The 24,851-nt window shown below is 40.4% G+C and overlaps 1 protein-coding gene across 4 annotated transcripts in view; it reads left to right on the top strand.

Moving 5' to 3' along the window:
* Positions 1-24,851, top strand: part of Macf1 (microtubule actin crosslinking factor 1) — a 338,558-nt gene that overhangs the window by 281,743 nt on the left and 31,964 nt on the right. For 3 of the 4 annotated variants that reach the window (XM_029476566.1, XM_029476565.1, XM_029476563.1), the window contains 23 exons: positions 3,446-3,607; positions 3,795-3,965; positions 5,841-6,007; positions 7,458-7,617; positions 7,946-8,272; positions 9,383-9,467; positions 10,139-10,380; positions 11,109-11,315; positions 13,872-13,991; positions 14,424-14,531; positions 15,331-15,549; positions 17,182-17,385; positions 18,054-18,062; positions 18,928-19,159; positions 19,739-19,965; positions 21,361-21,483; positions 21,575-21,676; positions 22,079-22,180; positions 22,273-22,446; positions 22,536-22,691; positions 22,831-23,028; positions 23,421-23,549; positions 24,171-24,344. In XM_029476566.1, coding sequence (XP_029332426.1) covers positions 3,446-3,607; positions 3,795-3,965; positions 5,841-6,007; positions 7,458-7,617; positions 7,946-8,272; positions 9,383-9,467; positions 10,139-10,380; positions 11,109-11,315; positions 13,872-13,991; positions 14,424-14,531; positions 15,331-15,549; positions 17,182-17,385; positions 18,054-18,062; positions 18,928-19,159; positions 19,739-19,965; positions 21,361-21,483; positions 21,575-21,676; positions 22,079-22,180; positions 22,273-22,446; positions 22,536-22,691; positions 22,831-23,028; positions 23,421-23,549; positions 24,171-24,344 — 3,798 coding nt within the window. The remainder of the gene's footprint in view (positions 1-3,445; positions 3,608-3,794; positions 3,966-5,840; positions 6,008-7,457; positions 7,618-7,945; positions 8,273-9,382; positions 9,468-10,138; positions 10,381-11,108; positions 11,316-13,871; positions 13,992-14,423; positions 14,532-15,330; positions 15,550-17,181; positions 17,386-18,053; positions 18,063-18,927; positions 19,160-19,738; positions 19,966-21,360; positions 21,484-21,574; positions 21,677-22,078; positions 22,181-22,272; positions 22,447-22,535; positions 22,692-22,830; positions 23,029-23,420; positions 23,550-24,170; positions 24,345-24,851) is intronic. The other variant, XM_029476567.1, reaches the window with a different exon arrangement.

Raw genomic sequence — 24,851 nt, 5'->3', positions numbered from 1 at the left:
TAAATTCCAGTTTTTATATATTAGAGAGTATTTTTGGCATATTAAGGTCTTGAGACAAGGTCCTATTCTGACTGGCCTAGAATTCACTAAGTCCAGGCTGGCCTCAGACTTATAGCAGTCCTCCTGCATCAGCTTCCTGAGAGCTGACACCGTAGGTGTGAATCACCATACCTGGCTTTTAGGGGGGTTTTAGAGGCAAAGGAACTTATTGTTTCTTTTCTTTTTTTTTTTTTTTTTAAGATTTATTTATTAATTATATGTAAGTACACTGTAGCTGTCTTCAGACACTCCAGAAGAGGGCGCCAGATCTCGTTACGGATGGTTGTGANTGTGAGCCACCATGTGGTTGCTGGGATTTGAACTCTGGACCTTCGGAAGAGCAGTCGGGTGCTCTTACCCACTGAGCCATCTCACCAGCCCGGAACTTATTGTTTCTATGCAGAGATATTTTGGACTCGACAAATGATCATAACCTGGAATTTGATTTAGAGTAAAATGCTTCAGAGCTTATGTGCTATGTATGTACAAAATGCACATTTATATACCTGGCTAAAAATATACAATTTCTGTTCTTTCTTAAAATATAAACTTCATAATAGGTACTAGCAAGAGCTTGGTTAGAAGAAGCTAAATGTCAGTTTATTTGTTGTTTCTGTATTGTGATCTCAGGCTACTGAGAGCAGTCCCCAGTTACTTAAACCCCTGCCTATAAGTTCCCTCAATCTTATTTACAGTCAAAAGTTCAGAGGAAGAGGAGGTAGCCTTTTATACAAAGTAAAGTTTCCGTAAAATTAAAATTTGCCAAGGAACTCTTTTTAAGCAAGAATTGGGGAGCATCTCAACAATTGAGTGTTTGAGTGTCCAGCTGATAGGCAGATCTGTCATGAGTTTGTTTGCTTTCCCCTAAGCAATTTCTATACAAGGAGTCATTCATTCAAGAAATAAATAATTACTGAGTATCAACTTTGTGCCAGATCCTAGCCTCTTTCAGTGAATAGAACTGGCATGGTGCCTGCCCTTGTGGGCCTTACAGTAGCATGTGGGAGGCAGACATAAAGCGCAAAAATGGCTCTTGTAAATATAGCATTATAAACTGACAAAGTAGGTTTGGAGACAGTTGAATAGAGGCAAGGAATACTTTGCAAATAGAATTAAGGCCTGTTGATGGCCTTTGTGGTGAAGGTGTGTCATAGATCCAGGATGACGTGGATTCTGGTTTATACAGTTAAGTACAAACTGGACAGCAGTAAATTACTGATTTCAAGAACAGATGTTAGAATTTGATTTAGGGAGAAATAAATTTGAAGGAATAAGAAAGTGAGGTACTGTTTCTTTGGAACCATTTGGTTCAAGGTAAGTGGTTGGTGTGGAGATAGTAAGAAAGCAGTTGGATGTATGGATTTGAAACTTAGAAGAGAAAATTAAGTCATAAACATTTATCAGAGTTACTAATTGAAGTGGTAGATTAAATTGCCCAGGAAGGACATTAAAAGAAAGGAGATCACTAGCCATGGTGATATACACCTACTAAGGTAAGAGGTTCATGAGTTCCAGGCTAGCCTAAGCTATGTAGTAAATCTTGTCTTAAATAAGCAAAGAAAAAAAAAAATTTTAAGGATGCCTTAGGACTAACATTCTCTATCTGGAGGTTAAAAAAAAAAAAAAAGAGGAGAAAGAGAACAAGCCATCAGAAAAGATCAGCCAGGATTGAAATGGAAAACACACTACCACCAAAAAGTAACCACAGCCATTACCAGTAACCACAGACACACAAATAAAAACAAATCTTTAAAAGATAGCTTGGATGTATTTGATTTGATTGAGTTCCTTCCCCTTTGTCCTTCCATTTCTAATCCCTACCACCATCAATCTTTTATTCGTCCCCATCCTCACACCTCCTAGTTTTTCTTCAAATGGATGTCTCTAGTTTCAGAATAGAGCTCTGTGGTACTCGTGGGGTTTTCCTGTATTTTGTTGAAGCTGAATTCTTTATATGTTGCTTAACAAAATACAGTACGATCAAGTTGTAATATAAAGTGGCCTTTTTGAGTTTTTGCTGGGCCTTGCCTTCTCTATGGACTGACTTATCCATCCACAGGCATTCCTTTGAATTTAGATTCCTAACCATAGTGTGATCTGTGATCTGTTAAAGAATGAAATTAGTTTTACTTCAGCATTCAATTCTCTTTTAAGTTTATTTTGTCCTCTTTTATTTTTTGTTATCCTCTGACTTCAATAGACTCACCTCTCTTACTGAAACTGAAAAACCTTTATATAGAAGAAAGGGGGGTGGGGTAGAGCCAAGCTGGTAAAAAATGTGGCTAATTTTATGTTCTAGTAATTGAGACAAACCAATTCTTAAGTAAAAATGTTTGTATAATTCTTCCCCTTAAGATTATTCATTGGGCAAATGTGTGTGAAAACTAAAGTTTTGGCATTTCTTTGTTTTGTTTTTTGTTTTTGAGGTAAGGTCTCATATACTCCAGAGAGGCCTCAGATTTAAATGTGGCTGATGATGATCATAAACCTCCCTCCACCTGAGTGCTGGGATCATGTAGGCTTTGTGGCTTGTACCAGTTTTCCAAAGTATCTTTTTTGTTTTGTTTTGTTTTAACTTTTGAATTTAGAAATGTCTATATTGCACTATAGTAGATAAAAGTAAACATTGCTTACAACACTTAATTCCATTTTTAATTTTTAAATTTTTTTGTTTGTTTCATTATGGACATGATCCATGGTCTCATGTTTTTAAAGTATTTTATATACCTATGCCTTACTTGGTACACGTGTCAGAGATGTTGGCGCACTTCCTCTTGTGGAGGGGGGAGTACTATTTCAAGATGATTGGCTGTATGTGGTCTGTGGCCCTGAAACAGAATGAAGTTAAATGGCCTCAGGGGTATTAAGCTATGAGCTTTGCATTTTTTCACACTGCTGATTTGTTTTGACTGATTGAGTTACCCATCCTAGGCAGGAAAGTGTGCTGCCTGTTGTCAGTGGTCAAATGGCTATTCTCCATGGTATTTTTCCAAGAACTTAAGTACTTGTAATTTGATACCATCCTTCCCTTTCAGGATTCAATTACATTGCATTTATTTTATAATATGTTAATGCTAATACTTCACTGTTCCCTGTAGCTTTTAGCATTAAAAATTAAGCAACTGATTTGAAAGAAGAAACCGAGTCACTAGATTAAAGACCTAAATAGTGCTATAACTGTCCCTTGGTGTATGTCACATACAAGGGTACATAAGACGACATGTAAATGAAACAAACCCCCGTGTCTCCTTGGTACCTCACTGTTCTGATGCTTACATTATTTCTCCTTTATTCCTTGTCCTCCTTCTATAAGTCATAAATCTCTCAAGAATGACCAGATACTGTGTGTGATATAGACAGTTTAATATTCTTTATAATAAATCTGCCTTTCTCTGCAATTCTCCAGCTGTTTCAGAAAGAACAAGTGGATCCTCTTCAGGTGAAATTGCAGCAGGTGAATGGACTTGGCCAGGGATTAATTCAGAGTGCAGGAAAAAACTGTGATGTGCAGGGCTTAGAACATGATATGGACGAAATTAATACTCGATGGAATACACTGAATAAAAAGGTGAGCTTATGAGCAAATGACACTTGTGCTGGGACTAGAAGGGGCAAAAAAGAGATATCTAGACCTGAGGTTGCCCTTAAGACTAAATGTCAATGCCATCTATAATTACTAAATGGGTTAGTAGTAGTTTAAATACAATACTGTTCTCTCCTTCCTTGAATTTGAGCTCTCCATATCTGTGACACAGGTTGCACAAAGAATTGCACAACTGCAGGAGGCTCTGTTACATTGTGGGAAATTTCAAGATGCCTTAGAGCCATTGCTCAGCTGGTTGACAGATACTGAGGAGCTCATAGCCAATCAGAAGCCTCCATCTGCTGAGTATAAAGTGGTGAAAGCACAGATCCAAGAACAGAAGGTAAGTGGGAATGTGGAGACGGCGAACTAAGCAGACAGTGACAGACAACACATTGTTTATAGCTTAAGGAGCCAGTCCGGAGTTTCAGTAGAACTTAACTTACATGTGTCCTCCTGAGAAGAAAGGTGGAAATTGATTTTCACTGGTTTACTCTGGAGTTTGTCAGACTGAGTGAGTTACACACTTGTTCATGTGTCATATTGTAAGATCAGCAATAGTTAGAATAATGTTGAATGTCGTAAATGAGTTGTCTATATTTTTGTCCTATTTGATTAATGTTAGCATGTTAATTATACATAATAATGGGTTTCATTATGACACTTTCATTCATGTACATAATAAACTTTGATCACATTCACACTCCATGACTCTCTCTTGTCTCTGCTTTCTACTCATCCTCTTCATCTTCCCACCTAGCCCTATTTCTACTTTGTGAGAGAGACCTAGTGAGTGTCACTAAAATGGCTCACAGGAGTATGAATACCCTGCCAGTGGCTGTATTACTGAAAAAATGTCTTTCTCTCTCCCATCTACTGTTAACTGTATCAAATCCTCTGTGTCACAGATGCTGTGCATGTAATCACAGCTGCTGAGAATCTAGTGAACAGCATGTCAGGTTTGCACGTCAGCATTAGGCACATACACACTGCTTCACGGGACACAGAGGGGGACAGATACATGTCTTTAGGGCTTGGAAGTCAGTAGTCACTCACTTTTTGAGTCAGGGTCTCATGTAGCCCAGACTGGTCTGCAACATTATATTGCTGAGGCTGACACTGAATTTCTCATCCTCCTGCCTCCACCTGCTAAGTGCTGGGATCGCAAGTGTAAACCTCACTTTGTTTATGCAGTGCTTCATGCATGCTGAGCAAGCATTGTGCCAGCTGAGCTTGGTCTCCCCAGTCCTCTACCTATTGTGTCAGTGTGATTTCTGTTTCAATGTAGTTTTGTTTTTAGTATTTCTTATTTTGTGCCAAGCATGGTGATAGACACATGTCTTCAAAACAAGCTCTTAGGAGACTGGGGTAGGAGAATTTTTTTATAGAGTTTCAGGCTAACCGTGACTACATAGGATAGATCATGTTTCAAAAATAACCAGGTACAATGAATGTACACCAATGGATAAAAGAAGTTTTTTTGGTTTGTTTGTTTGTTTGTTTGTTTGTTGGTTGTTGTTTTTTTAGTTTTAGGGAGATATAATGAAATTTTATGTCATTTACAGCATACAAGATGATATTTTGATATATGTATATAATACATTGTGAATAAAATATCTGTCATTTCAGATCCTAGTGATTTTTCTGTGTGCCTTTGACTTTTGCTTGTTGTTTCCTGAGATTCTATGGCTGACCTGGGATTCACTATGTAGCCTAGGCTGGCCTTGAACTCAAAGATCTTCCTGCCTCTGCCTCTGCCTCTGCCTCTGCCTCTGCCTCTGCCTCTGCCTCTGCCTCTGCCTCTGCCTCTGCCTCTGCCTAAGTATTGGAACTAAAGATGTGCACCACCATTCCTGGCAAATGTACTTGTCTCTTAATTCAAGGGAAGTTACCTGTCAATAATACAGTGACAGCCATGGTACTATAGTGAAAACTGAAGTGAGTGGACCTGACAGGAACTGTACTATATCACATTCTTTGGGGCTCAGTTGTTCAGTTAATGCATTGCTCAGTTAAGCTTCAGATTCATCATGATGATTGTTTGTTTGTGTTTTCTTCAAGATAGGGTCTCAACTATGTAGTCCAGGCTGGCCTTAAGATTCATAGAGATCCACCTGCCTCTGCTTCCCCAGTGCTGCACCACTAACCCAGCTCTGGGTTTATTTTTAAATGACCCTTTGTTGTTACTTTCCTTTCTCTTTATACACACATGCCACAGTTGCTCCAGCGACTCCTAGATGATCGAAAGGCCACAGTGGATATGCTTCAAGCAGAAGGAGGCAGAATAGCCCAGTCAGCTGAGCTGGCTGATAGAGAGAAAATCACTGGGCAGCTGGAGAGTCTTGAACGTAGATGGACTGATCTCCTCAGCAAGGCAGCAGCCAGGTAAGGGATTTGGGACGTGGTGGGAGGATTGTTCTGTTCCGGGTTTGGTTACAGTCACTCAGGTGCTTTACAGGCTCTTGGATAATCCCTGTTTTGCTTTGAAGAATGTTCAGTGGCTTTTCCTGATGGGGGATAAGTGTTTAGAAACAATCCACGTATCACTCTCAGGAACTGAGCCTTTGTTGCTCACAAACTTTGAGATGCTTGATGTGAGTAGTGGCAGTGCTGCCTCAGAGTCGCTGTTCCAAATGATGGATGCAAACCCCTCGCCTTCCAGCCAACTGACAGTCTGAGGTTTTGAGAGTTTGTTGTGTTTTTTTTTTTTTTCCTCCTTTCACATATATAAACAGTGTTTTAATTGTCAGAATTAAAACTTGACATGTCTCTTTTCTGTTAGATTACATTGATACTTAATGTTTTTTTTTGCATTCTAAGCTAATCTATGATACTGTTAAATACATAGGCATTTAAGAGATAGGTATTTTCTTATAAAATAGGCTTGCTAAATGTAACTTGGATAAAGGAAACATCAAGTGAGGTTTTACTAAAATACATCACACAATCCTGCCCCCACCCACCCCCACCCCTCCATACCAAGGATTGAACTTAGGACTTCATCTATGCTGGTCAAAAGTTCTACTACTGAGCTGCATGCCCCAGCAGTACTAGACCTTTTAAAATGGCCAGCATTCAGTCTGTTCTCGAAGGTGTTAAGACCTTTCATTACTAATTTGGTGCTCATACAGGTCTGTTGCTTATTTCTGTTTTGTTTTGTTTTGTTTTGTTTTGAAATCTAAGACAGCTTCCTCTCTCCTTTTTAATTTTTGGTATACTTAAAACCCAAGTTTAATGTGGACATTATATAGAATTTAAGATTCCAAATAAAGTATGCGTGTGCTTGTCTTAAATTTGACTTGAAATTGTCAGAAGCCTAATTGGGTATTTGAAACTGGGGAGGGACTTTTAGCTCACGTGAGTAAACTATTTCACATATTTTCTTAACTCACATACAGGAGTAAGACATGAAAACAGTTGACTTGGGGCTCCTTTTCACTGTGTCCTGTGTATTGTGGCTCTTGTTTAGGTGGAGCACATGGTACGTCCCATTCTGATATGTGTCAGCGTGGTCTGAGGGAGAATGCTAGAAGAGCTCCTCCCATCCTTAGCCTGCCACTGCTCATGAGGGGTCAGAGAAGTCTCTGTCTAAGCCATCAGGGTTAGCTTTCATTTAATTGTGGGATGATAATCCTGCCCGCCTTAGAGAAGGTTCATGGAAAATGATGCTGTGAAAACTTTTATGACTGCAAAGTCGTCCCACCTAGTTACGTTGTCTGTTTACTATGAGCACTTAAACCATGCCTGGTAAAGACTGCCCTTTTACTGAATTTAATACTACATGACTCGTAATGTGACTTTCTGCCTGAGCAACTTGTTCTATGTATTTGTGTAGGCAAAAACAGCTGGAAGATATCTTGGTTCTGGCTAAACAATTCCATGAGACAGCTGAGCCTATTTCTGACTTCTTATCTGTCACAGAGAAAAAGCTTGCTAACTCGGAACCTGTTGGCACTCAGACTGCCAAAATACACCAGCAGATTATTCGTCACAAGGTAGGAAGGTGCTGCCATAGATGAAACAGCCAGAGGTAGAGACTGAAAAACTGCAGCATTCTCTAGAAGATGTTTTGTGGAGTTTTTAGTTTAAGATGAGGTCATATTATTAGTTGGAAAAGTTACATTGGGTTGAAGTAAAGTAGACTTTGACTAATAGCTGAACATCAAAGGGGAGAGAAGCAGCTTGTGTGTTACTTTTCATATTGTTTTTGCTGTGCAGCAGGTGAATTTTTATTTTAATTTGTTCTGTTATTTGTTATTCATTGTTTCATGTTTGTTTTTCATTTACTTTTTTGTTACTCATTTTTTCCATCTGGATTTCCAGGCTCTAGAGGAAGAAATAGAAAACCATGCAACAGATGTGCACCAGGCAGTTAAAATTGGGCAGTCCCTCTCCTCCCTGACATGTCCGGCAGAGCAGGGCATCATGTCAGAAAAGCTAGACTCATTGCAGGCCCGATACACTGAAATTCAAGACCGGTGCTGTCGGAAAGCATCCCTGCTCGAGCAGGCACTGTTCAATGCTAGGCTGTTCGGGGAGGATGAGGTGGAGGTGCTCAACTGGCTGGCTGAGGTTGAGGACAAGCTCAGTACAGTGTTCGTAAAGGATTACAGACAGGATGTCCTGCAGAAACAGCATGCCGACCACCTGGTATTTGTGTTTTCATTCTTATAGTTATGTTCCTGAATTTATTTTGTCATTCTGATATGTGTTCCTTTTCATTTCTTTTTCTTTTAATTTCTTTTTTCCCCTTCATTCCAAACACTTCAGCTCTATTGTGTGCATAGTATATTTATACATATACATAGTTGAGTTGTTGCCAAGTACTAGTCCTTTTTGGATAGGTCCATGAATAAATACTCGTATTTAACAAGTGAACTAATGATTCTACATTATGTAGGTAAGAGGCAGGGTCCATCTCAATTGCACATTGGGTAATTACATCAATGGATCAGTAGGTTTTCATTTGAGTAGATGAGAGCATTCTGTAACAAAACCACATATATCTGCATGGTATCCATAATCTCATCATGTACTTGTAACTTATATTTGTGAAATCCAAGAGATTCTGTATCATCTTATACAATATGCCTGTTTTGATCTTTTTTTTTTTAAGATTTACTTATTTATTTATTATATGTAAGTACATACACTGTGGCTGTCTTCAGACACACCAGAAGAGGGAGTTTCAGATGGTTGTGAGCCACCATGTGGTTGCTGGGATCTGAACTCAGGACCTTCAGAAGAGCACTTGGTGCTCTTAACCACTGAGCCATCTCTCCAGCCCTTGATCTTTTTTCAATTATGTGTCTGTGTGTATATGTGCATGTCAGATCTGTGTGGACGTGGATGCTAGCTGCCTTGTGGTGGTGGAAATCAAACTCAGGTTCTCTGGAAGAGCAGTCCCTGTTCTTCACTCCAGCCGTGTTTTAGATTGCTTCATGAAGTCTATTTTAGACACAGTTGGCATTTTTGTTGTATTTCATTTCTAAACTTCTTGTGTTCGAGTTTGATATCGGCTGATTGGTAAAGCTGATTTCACCCTAAATCTTTTCCATCTAGCATGAAAGAGAGCTTGCCTATAGAGCATTTCTTAGTTGTCTTTAGCAGAGTAACCAAAGAGATACAGAAAGGAATCAACTGTCTGACTTTAATCTGAGCTGCTAGTGGATCTCTCTAGGTGTTGTCCTTTTAAAGCACTCAGAGTGCTTCCCTTTGCTATGCCATAGACTTGAAATTAATGCTCTTCTTTCCTTCCAGGCTTTAAATGAGGAGATTATTAATAGAAAGAAGAATGTAGATCAAGCAATAAAAAATGGTCAGGCTCTTCTAAAACAAACAACAGGTACTTTGAAAAGTATACCTCTTAGCACCTCCTTAAGATTGTTTTATGTTTTGAGTGGTTTGCCTATATGCACTTATGTGCACCACATCTGTACGTACTGCCCTCAGGGGGCAGAAGAGGGCATTGTCCCCTGGAAGTAGAGTTACAGGTTGATATGAACCACCATATGCTTTTTGGAACCAAATCCAGGTCCTCTAAGCCATCTTGTCAGCCTTAAAGACCATAAGCACCCAGCACTGACCAGTCCTCCTGGTCTGTGGGAACCTTGACATGCGCTGATTGTATTGCTGTATGTGTTCCACGGAAACGGGTCACATGTTCATTTTCTGCTAAACCTTTTGAAAACTACACGACTTAGTTGTCTTCTATCTGATTATAGATGGTAATTCCTCCTACCTCCTAATATATTGAATACCAGCATTGTCTGTAAAGTTTCAGAAACATCTAGAAACCCCTGCGATTGGATTTCAAGCTTGATCTCCGTAATAGTTTATGTGATTAAGGGTTCATTTCCATTTCCAGTTTCCCCTCAGTTTGGGATATTGAGTGAAGTCGGGACATAGCAAGAGTCTATGAAATTTCAGCTCTCATTTAAAGACAGTATTGAAAGGCTCCTTTCCTCTCCATGCTGAGAGCTCCTTGGTGTGAACAGTGGTTGCTGTTCTTCACAGGTGAGGAGGTGCTGCTTATCCAGGAGAAGCTGGATGGAATAAAGACCCGCTATGCAGACATCACTGTCACTAGCTCCAAGGCCCTCAGAACTTTAGAACAAGCTCGGCAGCTGGCCACCAAGTTCCATTCTACATATGAGGAACTAACTGGGTGGCTGAGGGAGGTGGAGGAGGAGCTGGCAGCCAGTGGAGGACAGTCTCCCACAGGGGAGCAAATACCCCAGTTTCAGCAAAGACAGAAGGTAAGCCATCATTTTATACTGTAGCAGGCAAAGAAGTTTCATCTTTGTCTGTATCATATTTCCTTACCTTTACCTTAGAACTAAACCAAATGAACTGCTTTCTCTCTTGTGTACTCATGACAACAAGATTTTACATAAAGATAAGACTGTTGTCTGAAGAAGAAAGAAGTCAATTTCTAGGTGCCTAGGAAGTTTGCTTGCTGTGTCACCTATAATTCACCTCCACCATTCATTCTCTAAAGGGGGCACTGTTTGGAGACCAGAAGACAAGTGAAAAGGAGGCGAGGGAGATGGATGAGGGCACTAGCAGAAAAAGAACAAGAACAAAGCAAGGGAAGGAATTAAATGGGGGAGGTGCTTCGTAGTTAGTTCTAATTCTGCTGCAGTATCTAAAGCAGTTCTAGAGGCACAGAAATTCTTTGTGGGTATTTGTTATGTTAAATGCCCCTAATTAGAACATTAAGGAATAGAAAGAAAGAAACACTGTTTGTTCTACTCAGACAATGTGACTCAAATCTTGCAGGCAGTTGTAAATAAGCAGCAGCTAAGCTGAAAGTCAGGTTTCAAAATGATTGAAAATGTGAGGCAGAGAAAAGAGCTGAAGGAAGGAGGTCAGTGCCCTGCTGGGATGTGTGCTAGAGATAGGCATCCCCCAATCCCCCCAGCACACACTGCTGCTGATGGGCTTAATTTAGCAAGGTGTGGCCTGAAAACCTTTCCCTCCTTAGGAACTGAAGAAGGAGGTCATGGAACACAGGCTGGTGTTGGACACAGTGAATGAGGTGAGCCATGCTCTCCTAGAGCTGGTGCCTTGGAGAGCCAGAGAAGGACTGGATAAACTTGTGTCTGATGCCAACGAGCAGTACAAACTGGTCAGTGACACTGTTGGACAAAGGGTAGATGAAATTGATGCTGCTATTCAGAGATCACAACAGGTAATGTTTATAATGCTATGTGCTAGTGGTTTAGGTCATGGGATGTATGTGTGGTGTCCAGTGCTATAACCTACATAAGTACAGGCTCAAGAAGAATAATGAGATCAAAGTAAATAGAACAAACATACTTTAATAATGGTAAACACAGCCAGGCGTGGTGGCGCACGCCTTTAATCCCAGCACTCGGGAGGCAGAGGCAGGTGGATTTCTGAGTTCCAGGCCAGCCTGGTCTACAGAGTGAGTTCCAGGCCAGCCAGGGCTACACAGAGAAACCCTGTCTCGAAAAACCAATAAATAAATAAATAAATAAATAAATAAATAAATAAATAAATAAAGGTAAACAGTTGGAAGAGGCTTGATCCAGGGCTACACAGAGAAACCCTGTCTCGAAAAACCAATCAATCAATCAATCAATCAATCAATCAATCAATCAATAAATAAATAAATAAAGGTAAACAGTTGGAAGAGGCTTGATCCAGATTAGAACCAAAATACTCAACCACTTGGTACAGAGAAAAACTTGCAAGAAGAGCCCTATGTTAAAGCTATTTTTTAAATTTATTTGTTTTGGGGTTTTTGTTCATTTGTTTTACTTTTATATGTGTGGGTGTTGTGTTTGTATATATCTGTGCATCATGTTTATAACTGATACTAAAGAAACTAGAAGAGGGCCAACACATGGGTTCTGTAAACCAAACCCAGGTCCTTTGAAAGAGCTCTTAACCTCTCTGTACTATCTCTCTAGCCCTGTCTTGCCACCTTCCTTATATAGGTTCTCACTGTGTAGCACCATCTTAGCCTTAAATTGACAGAACTCTACCTGCCTCTGCCTGCTGAAAGTTGGAGTTTGCCACACCACTATTTTAGTGTTAGATGGAAAAGGGGAAGATACCAAGAACTATAATTACTTTCAAATAAGCAAACCAAAATAGCACAGCCAGCCAAAAGGGCCTCTTAGTAAACACAGGTGTCATGTTTCCCTTTTTCCTTCTGCTTTGGAGGTGGGGAGAGGCGGGGCACATCTTCATCATCTTCCTAAGGCATCACTGTCACACAGCTGGCCACGCACTTATTACTATGCCATAACCCCCATTACTGTTATACCAGTAATGTCTATATAAATATTCAGAGCACTTCTGTTCCTAAGCATTTCAGATAAAGGGAAGTCTTAGTTATGGTTTTATTGCTGTGAAGAAATACTGTGACCAAGGCAACCCTTGGAAAGGAAGACATCCTCCCCCGCCCCCGTCTTATTTATTTAATGTATGTGTATGCTCTATCTGCATATGCACCTGCATGCCAGAAGACGGCATTCGATCTTAGTATAGATGATTGTGAGCCACCATGTGAAAGAGAAACAATGTTCTTAACCACTGAGACATCTCTCCAGCCCCCAAAGGAAAACATCTAATTAATGCTGGCTTACAATTGCAGAGGTTTAATCCATTATCATCATGATGGGAAGCATGGTAAAATACATAACAGTCATGGTGCTAGAGAAGGAGCTGAGAGTTCTGTCTTGATCCGCAGGGTACAGAAGGGGACTGTATCACACTGGCCAGACTAGACTTAAGTATATGTGAAACCTCAAAGCCTGCCTTCATAGAGACACACTTCCTCCAACAAGGCCACACCTCCTTATAGTGACACTCTCTGAGCCAAGCTTTCAAACACATGAGTTTGTGGGGGTGCCAAAACTCTTCAGACCACTACAGTAACAGTGGTTAAAATTGAAGAAAAGGTTATAAAGATTAGAGAACTCTAATGATCAACAGTTATACAGAGAATGTTCTTAGATTTTGTGATTGAGTTTGGGGTTCTTCTAGGTTCCACCATCTAAGCAAGTTCTTTCAATTTAACACTACTCAACTGTCCATTGCCATTATAAATTTATGTTTAAACACCTATTTCTAGACATGATGGTGCACACCTGTAATCCTTTAGGAGGCTAAAGCAGGAGAATTATCACAAGTTACCTGAGTTACATCAAAAGGCCTTGTCCCAAAAAATAAATACAAAATAATAAGTAAAGCCACCACTGTTTAGTGTTAGAATTGGAGAGAGACTAACGGAGCACCACTCTGTTAAGGTTCTCTAATTAGAAGCACACTTTGAAAGAGTCTAACGGCTATTTCTACTAAGTTTTATAACTTCATTTGAAGAAGTTGAATTCTAACTTTTCTATATCTTTGTTGTTGTAATTTTATTTTCTTTTTTGAAATTTTTGTTAATTTTGTGAGACAAGGTATGCCTGTGTAATGCAAGCTGGCCTTACACTTTCAATCCTCCTGCCTCAGCCTCCCAAGTGATAGAATCGCATGTTGTCCTCCCTGTGGTGCTGGGGATTATACCCACAGTCACAAAGCCCTCCCCTCCAACACCCCCCCCCCCCGCCAGCTTGGTTTATGGTTTTTAATGAAATTGTTCTCAGTTTTGAATTTACTTTTGGAGTACAACTATATTTCTGAGAATTCAGGCATTTCTGTGTTGGATAGTTTACAGTTGCCGGACAGAGCTGCTGGCTGTATGTAACTGTTCATTTTTACTGACTGTTAGTACGAGCAGGCTGCTGATGCAGAACTAGCTTGGGTTGCTGAAACCAAACGGAAGCTGATGGCCCTCGGTCCAATTCGTCTAGAACAAGACCAGACTACTGCTCAGCTGCAGGTGCAAAAGGTAAGTATAGAAGAGCCAGGCGCTCCCCGTGTCCTTACTGGGAAAATATGTGACCATCCCAGATTAAGTAGAATGGTTTAATTAGTGATGGTAGAAATTAATCTATAAATACTTGGCTTCAGTGAGGAAAATATGTTTTGGTTTTTTTTTTTTTGTGGAAAAGGATAAATAAACCTTTGAATCTGAGAAAAATAGTTAACGATTTCCTAGATAATTTAGGAAGTAACGTGTTTTGTGAACAACTAAAATGATGAGCATTGAAAAATAGTTTTGAAGATAAGCACAGATGATAGGTAAAAGTTAAACTTTAAAAATATTCCTTATGTCTTTTTAAAGCTAGGAATTTCATTTGTCCTGTCTGACATTTCATCAGTACAGGCACAGAGCAGGGTCCTTTCACTTCCTGATGTAATCATAGTTCACTTTTCAAAGGCTTTCTCCATTGACATCATTCGACACAAAGATTCAATGGATGAGCTCTTCAGTCACCGTGGTGACATCTTCAGCACATGTGGAGAGGAGCAGAAAGCTGTACTGCAGGTGAGTTGCACTTGTTATTCAGCTGCGATTTTTTTTTTAAATAAATTTATTTATTTACTTTACATCCTAATTGAAGCTTCCCCTCCCTCCTATCCTTTCAGTCCCTCCCTTCCCTCCTCTTCCTCTCCCTTTCTAAACTACAAAATAATGTCTTAAAAGTATTTTTCTTTTACCTGCTGGACTTTCTGATTACTGTTGGTTAGTTAGGTCAGGGCATAGTGGTGCATGCCTATAATCCCAGGACTTGAGAGAGTGTGAGGCAAGAGAATCTCAAGCTCCAGACTAGCCTGTGTTGTGTTTGACCTGATTTCAAACGTGCCACACAAGGTGCACAGTCAGCACTGTTTTCTCAGGGAAAAAGGAGATTTGAGCTGTTCCTTTTAAGCATCTGAAGAGTAAGTGCCAGGCTTAGAAACTTTTTCTTTTAAGCTGGCACTTGGCAGTGTGTTGGGTTGCCTATTTTGTTGGGCTAATGTTGCCTCATTGTTGTGTCTTTTTTGTTGTTGTTGTTGTTATTTTGTTTGTTTGTTTGTTGGAATTGAGCCCTTGCTGCTGTGGAACTCCCAGAAATGACCTGGCTCTGCCTCACCACCACACCTAGCCCTAGAAGATTATTTTTATTACATCTTTCTTGTGCTGTTTTATTACCTTTTAAGCTAAATTCATACTTTTCATATTCTAGAATTAATGCATATGTGTCATAGTTACATTTGAATTAAATATGAAGAGGAAACTAAAAAAAAATCACTTTTTCATTAGTCTATCTTTGTTAATTTTATGTGTTCTATCTGTCTCATAGGAGAAAACCGACTGCCTAATACAGCAATATGAAGCTGTTAGCCTGCTTAACTCAGAGCGCTATGCTCGCCTAGAGCGAGCACAGGTCTTAGTGAACCAGTTTTGGGAAACATACGAAGAGCTCAGCCCCTGGGCTGAGGAAACACTGGCGTTAATAGCACAGCTGCCTCCTCCAGCTGTGGATCATGAGCAGCTCAGACAGCAGCAGGAAGAGATGAGGGTAAGGAGCATGCTGATTCTCTCCAGTGAAGGGGGGCTATGTAACTTACTGAGAAACAACATTTATAAGGCCCACAGGGTGAGTTTCACTTCTTACTAAGTTAATTCCTAACCAGAATTTCTTTTCATGATGAAAGTACATGTTAAATTTTTCATCGTTTAATATTAATTGATTAAAGATTAAGATATGTCAAGAAGCTATCAAGCCAGGCATGGTAGCACATGCATACAGTCTCAGCATCTGGATGTTAGGGTCGTGATCTAGAGGACAGGCTGCGGTACAGAGAAGTTCTAGTCCAGGTTGGGTGATGGCAAAAGGTTAAATTAACTGAGAAAGACATTTAAAACACCTTTTGTAAATAGGGGTAAAGAAAGAGCTAACAGGGCTGGGGTGTAGCTTAGTGGTAGAATATTTGTCATGTGCCTGAGGCGCAGAGTTTGATCCCCAGTCTATAAGAAAAACCGAAGAACCAGCTAAAAATTAAGAAAATTTGCAATATTTCTGAGACTTGTCAGGTATTATTAGGTGTGACTTGATGGCCCTTCTGCTTGATTCAGTAAGAGCTGTGAAAGAACTAATCAGAGAGCATTTGCCTCCTACACTTAAGATGAAAGAGAAACTTGTAGATGTATCAACTAAAACTGTGGCTATGAGTAATGCTTTACTTTGAAGTGTTCATTTTTGGCTTATGATTTCTCCTTAGTACTGTTCCTTTATTCCTTTATTTATTTTTAATGAAGGGAACTGACTTCCACAAGTTCACCTCTGATTTCCTTTTGTTGTTGTTGTTTGACTTATTTATTTATTTATTTATTTAATGTATGGGAGTACACTGTAGCTGTCTTCATACACACCAAAAGAGGGCATCAGATCCTATTACAGATGGTTGTGAGCCACCATGTGGTTGCCGGGAACTGAACTCAGGACCTTTGGAAGAGCAGCCAGTGCTCTCAACTGCCGAGCCATCTCTCTAGCTCTCCCATATTTCTTTAAGTGAAAGGTGTAAACTGGACATAACAGCAAAGTCAGAGCGGTTGAGTTACCAAGTGATTGCTATTCTCAATCTATCCTGCTTGCTGACTCAGTCTAAAGTGTAGACATACTAAGCTATGTAAATTATAATGTGATAAAGAGATTACTTAAAGACTGGTATGACCTTCTTAGTGATTGGACCTCTGATCTGGTTTGGAAAATTAAGTGAATTATGTAGCTGGAGCGGAAAACTTCCCATAAAAAAGGAGAAGCCAGGACTTGCTGATTCTAACAACTGGGTTTGTTCTTCTCAAAGTTATTACCTGTAATCAAAGTGTCTAAATAACTGGTGTAAATGTGCTCAATATTTTTGATTTGTTATGACCTAGGAAACCTCACTCTTTGCCTCACTTCTTTTTGTTTGTTTGTTTGGTTTTGGTTTTTTGGTTTTTTTTGTTTTGTTTTGTTTTTTGTTTTTTTGAGACAGGGTTTCTCTGTGTATCCTTGGCTGTCCTGGAACTCACTTTATAGACCAGGCTGGCCTCGAACTCAGACATCCACCTGCCTCTGCCTCCTGAGTTGGCCTTACTTGTGATGTTGTTGTTGATTGTTGCTTGTTCTCTTCACTCACTATATTTTAATTCTTATTTCTTCCCATAGCAACTAAGGGAGTCCATTGCTGAACACAAACCTCATATTGATAAGATACTAAAAATAGGTCCCCAGCTAAAGGAGCTAAACCCCGAGGAAGGGAAAATGGTCGAAGAAAAATACCAGAAAGCAGAAAACATGTATGCCCAAATAAAAGATGAGGTGCGCCAGCGGGCCCTGGCTCTGGATGAGGCTGTGTCTCAGTCTGCTCAGGTAAGTGTGACTATGTCGGGACACTCAACTGTGCACTAGCCTAAGCAGAGGTTCTCTGTTGATGACCCATCATCCATAGAGCAGAAAACTGTCTGCTTATGTTTGTTCCCATCATCGGTGCACTGACGCTGGGTGAGAGGTAAAGTGCAGCCTGCCTGGGGTATGCAGTTGTTTATTGATGGTTTCTCTGAGAACTTCATGCTACGATGACTCTTTAGCAGGGACAATTTGAGGATAAATTAATTTTGTAGACCCCAAACCAGTAATTACCTCAACAAAAGACAGGTTCCAGCTGGGCCTGTTAACGGTAAGATTTAGAATGGCAGCACATTAACGTGAGTAGCCGACTTCAAGTTTAGAAAAAAATATGCATCCAAAGGGAGAAGTACACCAAAGAGAAGGGAATTCACCAGCGGCAGACCTTACAGCACGGAACTGCACCCTTCTCAACTAATACGTTGTTGTTGGTGGCACGTGTGTCGTGTCTGGGTGTTTTACTCCTGTGTTGAGTCAGTATTCTTGGTCAATACTTGTACTTACTCAAGTTTCCCACTCCCGTCCCATCTCACCCCATTGTGGAATGTGTTCCTTTGTGTTGTTGCCGCCTGCTCCTGTCTTCCTCACACCGCCTCATCCCATTGTTGTGTTGACTGCGCCCACCATTGCAGATCACAGAGGTAAGGTGCCCACTCACTCCTACGGGAGCCCATTTCTCAGAGAACTGAGAGCTGAGGACATTGCTAGAAGAATGCTTCCCTTACCTTTTGTGGAAGTTTATTGTGGCCATCTTGTTTGGGGTGGAATATAGACGTTAAAGAGAGATGGAAATGGTTTTGTTAAAGAAAATTGTTTTTCTTGTAGGGCACTTAATATTGATGAGACTTGCTCAATATTAAATCCAGAATTGGTTTAGATGTTTTTCTTTCTTTCTTTTTTTTTTTTTTCAAAAACTCGTCTGTGCTGTTCTCACTTTCCAATTCTATATCAAATTATAAATAAAAAATTTTATAGGTTTATTCATTTTAGTACCAGAAAAGTGTGAAGGTTTGATTGGCCTTCCTTCTTACCTCTCAGCATGGCCCTTTTCTTTGTCTCACACTGTGGGTTGTTAGACAGCACACCACAAAGTTCCCATTCATGTACACCGAAGCCAAGGGCAGCTCACTCTGTCTAGTCTGTTGCATGCAGCTGCCATCTCCGATGCTGAGTACTGACTCCTACCAGTTTCATAGTCCTGTCCCTTTCTTGTCAGATTAGTTGGAGTTGGAGAAGTATTGTGACAATACTAACCATTTTTGTTTGATTTTTGGTATATTACTTAGTATTTTTTGACTTACAAAATAAATACTGCCCTTTCCCCCTTCTGATGGGCTAGCTCTATTATCTAAATCTAAAACAGTTTTTTTAGAGAAAACTAACACTGAACAGCCATTGTGCTAGGCTGAACTCAGGTTATCCTAAACAACAGGTCACCTTATGCCCTCACATGCCCTTCAATATGATGAAGTATTCTATGATGACTAACGAGTCACCCTTGTTTAGTTTCATGATAAAATTGAACCCATGTTGGAGACTCTGGAGAACCTGTCCTCTCGCCTGCGAATGCCTCCCCTGATTCCTGCTGAAGTCGACAAGATCAGAGAGTGCATCAGTGACAATAAAAGTGCCACCGTGGAGCTGGAGAAACTGCAGCCATCCTTTGAAGCCCTGAAGCGGCGGGGAGAGGAACTCATTGGAAGATCGCAGGGAGCAGACAAAGATCTGGCTGCAAAAGGTACTTGGTGGATCTAATTTTTTTTTTTTTTTTTTAAGAAAGATAATAGAATGAACTAGAGGCTGTAGCTACCCAGAGTCACTTCTCAAGTAATGAGTATTCCAAAAGTCTGTGGAATTCATTTAGAATTCAGAACACATTTCCCTATTGAAATAAGGTTACAATTGGAAGCTCGATTCCCAGGCCAGGAAACAAATGTTCCTTTAACCCCTAATGTGAGTACCACATTATCAATAGCGGGCAGAGCATAACCACCTTTGTAACACTTTCCATGGGAAATTTACGGAAAGTTCAGTGAGAACACTGGAAGGGAGCATTTCCATCGCAGCTCTTTTGTTTTTATCTTACTGGATATTTTGTGTGGTATTTTCAGATTGCTTCTGTGGTTCCTTTATGAGGGAGATCAGCATACGTAGAAAAAAACCTAGAGTAGAGATCCCTGCTGAAGTGCACGAGGAGCAATGATAGTAGTAAAGCTACACTGAACTATAAATAATGTCAGGGTTACATCGAATTTCAGGGAGCAATTAGATTTTGAACTTGGAGAGCTTCTGTTCACATCTCTCTTTGCTCCTTCAGAAATCCAGGACAAGCTGGATCAAATGGTATTCTTCTGGGAGGACATCAAAGCACGGTCTGAAGAGCGAGAAATTAAATTCCTTGATGTCCTTGAATTAGCGGAAAAGTTCTGGTATGACATGGCAGCTCTCCTGACCACCATCAAAGACACCCAGGATATTGTTCATGACTTAGAAAGCCCTGGTATTGACCCATCCATCATCAAGCAACAGGTTGAAGCTGCTGAGGTAACAAAAACACGAAACATCATCTCATATGTATGTCCTTTAACAGAATACTGTATCCACGTTGTAAGGGTATGCATGTGATTGTATGTGTGGTGGCGTAGTGGTGATGATCATGTTTTGTTTTGTTTTGTTTTCATGGTTTTCTTGCAGTGTCGAGATTCTTGTGTCCTAAGCAAGTGCAGTGCCACTGAGCTAAGTCCCAAGCCCTTGAGTTACATTGTGTTAGCTGAAAACTTTGTTTTGTTTTGTTTTGGTTTTTTAGGTCTTTTTTTTTTTTTTTTTTTAAAAGTTTTATTTTTTTATTATTTAAAGTACACTGTAGCTGTCTTCAGACACTCCAGAAGAGGGAGTCAGATCTCATTATGGATGGTTGTGAGCCACCATGTGGTTGCTGGGATTTGAACTTCAGACCTTCGGAAGAGCAGTCGGGTGCTCTTACCCACTGAGCCATCTCACCAGCCCTGTTTTTTGAGACAGGGTTTCTCTGTATAGCCCTGGCTGTCCTGGAACTCACTTTGTAGACCAGGCTGGCCTTGAACTCAGAAATCCGCCTGCCTCTGCCTCTGGGATTAAAGGCCAGCTCTTTGTTTTGTTTTTAATGTGAGACCTTTTTCTACTTTCAGAAAGGAGATAGACAGTAGAAAATTTAAAATTCTGAATTTATCATCCAGGGATAGCAAGTTACTTAAACACATCTTTTTCTAGACTTTCTGGGCAGTCTAATTATCACTAGACAGACTTCACATGATTTCCATTTGGCATAAGCAATACCTGGTCTCACCATCTTCTTTTAGAAACTCTGTCCTCCTTTATTCCTCTCTGTTGGTGTGTGACCCATGTTTACGTATAGGATTATGTAGCCCAGCTATGACACTGACATTTGTGACTTGTACTGTGTTGTTTCATATATTTCTTCATGGAGCCAGTAGGGGCTGAGAAATTATCAAAACTCATTATACATCCAAATTTATGTTCTTCTTGCCATTTTTGACATCACTACATGCTCATATCTTATGTATATAATACTTTTTTTTTTCTCGGAGACTAGGTGTCTCTGTGTAGCCTTGGTTGTCTGGAGCTTACTCTGTAGACCTGGCTGGCCTTGAACTCACAGAGATCCACTTGTCTCTGCCTCCCAAGTGCTGGGACTAAAGGTGTGCACTGCCACGCCCAGCGCCAATACATTTTACTTTGTCTGTTGACTGCTTGCGAGTATGAGGCTGCACTCTCTGGATAAGCAGTATCTTAAAAAGTAAAAGTCATTTTGTGATTCGGGAGGTTTTGCTTAGTGCTTGCTCTCGATTGTGGGTGGGGCGTTCTGTGCTGCACTTGCAAAGCTTGAGAAGCTATGCTCTGCTTTCTGTTGTGACTCATTGTCGGCTCCTTTCCATCTAGACTATTAAGGAGGAGACAGATGGTCTGCATGAGGAGTTGGAGTTCATTAGAATCCTTGGAGCAGATTTGATTTTTGCCTGTGGAGAAACCGAGAAGCCTGAAGTGAAGAAGAGCATCGATGAGGTATGGGGCGTGGGCGGGGCTCAGATGAGAAGTAGCACAGCAGACCAGAGAGGTATTACTAGCAGAATTTGATTCAATGTTTTTCCCATAGATGAATAATGCTTGGGAGAATTTAAATAAAACGTGGAAAGAAAGGCTGGAAAAACTCGAGGATGCCATGCAGGCTGCTGTGCAGTATCAGGACACTCTCCAGGTGAGAGGCTGGGAGATGCTCACAGAAGAAGTACAAGTGCTGCTCTCTCTTGTCATCTTCTAAGTCTGCTGCAGAGTGGGTCACCCTCACTACTGCAGTGTTGGGAAACCTAAGACAGTCTTGCTTTCACATTTCTGACCTACATTTCCCACTTCTATTGAGAAAGTATTGATATAAAATACATCCAAGTTTCAATTACTACTGCCATTTTTATTGTCATTGCCTGCTTGTCATAGTTGTACCCATTCAGCTGCTCAGTGAAGCTGGCCTAATTGTGTAAGTCACTGCTTGCTTGTGAACCAAAACCCACACAATCGTGAAGCCCAACACTGATAAGGAGATGTTCCTTCTCTTCTACTGTCGTCATGTTTTTGTTTTTATGTATTTGTGTTTTTATTTCAGGCTATGTTTGACTGGCTAGATAACACTGTGATCAAGCTCTGCACCATGCCCCCCGTGGGCACAGACCTCAACACTGTCAAAGATCAGTTACATGAGATGAAGGTCTGTACCCAGGAAAGGCTTTGAAAAGAGAGTTCCTTATTTTTAATAATGAAGACTTCAATTAATGTTAACATTAAATAAATCTTTTATAGGAGTTCAAAGTAGAAGTTTACCAACAGCAAATTGAGATGGAAAAACTCAATCACCAGGGTGAATTGATGTTAAAAAAAGCTACCGATGAAACTGACAGAGATATTATACGAGAACCACTGACAGAACTCAAGCACCTCTGGGAGAATCTGGGTGAGAAGATTGCCCATAGACAGGTAAGGCTAGAGTAGGTAACATGGGTTGGTGAGCCACCCTCTGCCCGCTCTGATTTCCTAACAAATGGTCTTTGTCTTGTCCTGAGCAGCATAAGCTAGAAGGTGCTCTCTTGGCCCTGGGCCAGTTCCAACATGCCTTAGAGGAACTAATGAGCTGGCTAACGCACACTGAAGAGCTGCTGGATGCTCAAAGACCAATAAGTGGAGACCCAAAAGTCATTGAAGTTGAGCTTGCAAAGCACCATGTAAGTGTTTTCATTCCTACCTAACTTTGCCAGTTTGAGACCAGTTACTGCCACCAGAAGCTTAATATCATATGGACCTTAAGGAGCTAGGTTCAATGACATCAAAAGAGATAAATTATGTCATTCAACATTTTTCTAGGTTCTAAAAAATGATGTTTTGGCTCATCAAGCCACGGTGGCAACAGTCAACAAAGCCGGCAGTGAACTCCTGGAGTCTAGCGCTGGAGATGATGCCAGCAGCCTGAGAAGCCGCCTGGAGACCATGAACCAGTGCTGGGAATCGGTGCTGCAGAAGACAGAGGAGAGGGAGCAACAGCTGCAGTCCACCCTGCAGCAGGTATGCACGGAGGAGGGGCGGTCATGGGAGGGAAAGGACGCCATCTGGGGTTGAACCCCTTTTGAAAAGAGCAGCTTTTGATGGCAGGTATTTCTATTACTATTCAGTTAGTCACGCTGACCAACTTGTTTTGAGATTCAGGTGTTTCCTATAGCAAGTCAGGCTTCTCCCCAGATTGCAGTAGGCATCTATTGTGTTATAGGGAGATCTGAAGGATCTTGCTAGACTCTAGCCGTAAGCAAGCAGATTGTGCCTGTCCAGAGTTAAAACTGACTACTCTGCCTGAGACCAGCTTCAGAATCCTCCCAGTGCGTGCATTCAGATCATTCCAAAAGTTTCCCTATACAGCTGATTGCTTACTGATACTGCTGATGTGTCTTTTTTTTCAAAAGGCCCAGGGTTTCCACAGTGAAATTGAAGATTTCCTCTTAGAACTCAATAGAATGGAGAACCAACTTTCTGCATCTAAACCTACAGGAGGACTTCCTGAGACTGCTAGAGAACAGCTTGATACACATATGGTAACAGTTTCTTCAAATGGCACAAAAGCATTCAGTAGCCTCTCTGAGAGACTTATATCCTGGGAATCTGTGATGGTATGATAGTTAGTTCAGCTCTTCTACAGACTTCAGTCCAGACTTGGGCAGCAATAGAAAGGAAAGAGTCAGCTAGAAAGGCGCTGGTGAGCTGGTAAATTCGGTCTGTCTGTCCATTTGGTGGATACCAGAATGTTGACTAGAACTGAGATCATCACCAATATGTTTGTATTCGGTAAGAGTTTAGAGAAATCTGAAAGGTGCTGACAGTATTTTAAGAGAGCCTACAAACAACAAAAGGCAACATTATTTCTAGGCAGATCCTTAAAAAAAAAAAAAGACAAATACATTATTACAGACTATTTTTGATGTCTTTCGGATCTTTAAAAATTTTTTTATTTTCTTGGTGAGTTAATTGTCTTCCTATTAAGGAAGAATTCTGGGTTTAATTTTCTAACAGCTCATACTTGGAACTGAACCTAAAAGGGACTTATATAAAGACAAGACCTTTCTGGACCTTTCCAGACTGTACTAGTGAAATATGTTGTGTATGGGGTCTTTCAGGAAATAGATATTATTGATATATTTTGCTACCTTCTTTTGTAGGAACTACATTCCCAGCTGAGAGCCAAGGAAGAGATTTACAATCAGTTGCTTGACAAGGGCAGGCTTATGCTCCTCAGCCGTGGTGACTCTGGGTCTGGCTCAAAAACAGAGCAGAGTGTAGCACTCTTGGAACAGAAGTGGCATGCAGTCAGCAGTAAGATGGAAGAAAGAAAGGTACCACTGCAGAACACTGTTTGAGCAGTGTGTTCAGTGACTGTGTGACATCACTGTCTTCATTTTTGAAGATGGGTGTGTTGTGATATGTCAGAGAACTTATCTCATAATGAACTTTATATCAATCTATCTGACAGTAATCTTTAGTTTGTGTTCCTACTTACAAAGTTTTGCTGGAGTTTATAACATTGAATTAAGAAGATGGGGACAGGGCAATGTAAGAAATGTGACCAGCAATTTTCTTTTAAGGAATTTTACTGAAGATCAGAAGAAAAGTAAATTATGACCTCTTCCCGCTAGTTCTCAGAAATTGGATTTTCTTCTTTATAAGAGCAAAAGAGGGGATATGAACTGAAGGGTTTTGGTTTTTTTTTTTTTTTTTTTCAAAAAAGTTGGGGTTTTTTTTTTTTTTTTTTTTTTTTTTTTTTTTTTTTTTAAATGGCTACAGAGTCTCATTCTCTTCTTTGACAGTCAGGTCAAGTATAAAATCTGCAAATAAACTCATTG

The sequence above is a fragment of the Mus caroli genome, chromosome 4, assembly GCF_900094665.2.
Source record: "Mus caroli chromosome 4, CAROLI_EIJ_v1.1, whole genome shotgun sequence".
Lineage (NCBI taxonomy): Eukaryota > Metazoa > Chordata > Mammalia > Rodentia > Muridae > Mus > Mus caroli.
The sequence above is the reverse complement of the archived record's forward strand: the minus strand, read 5'-3'. Positions and strand labels throughout refer to the sequence as shown.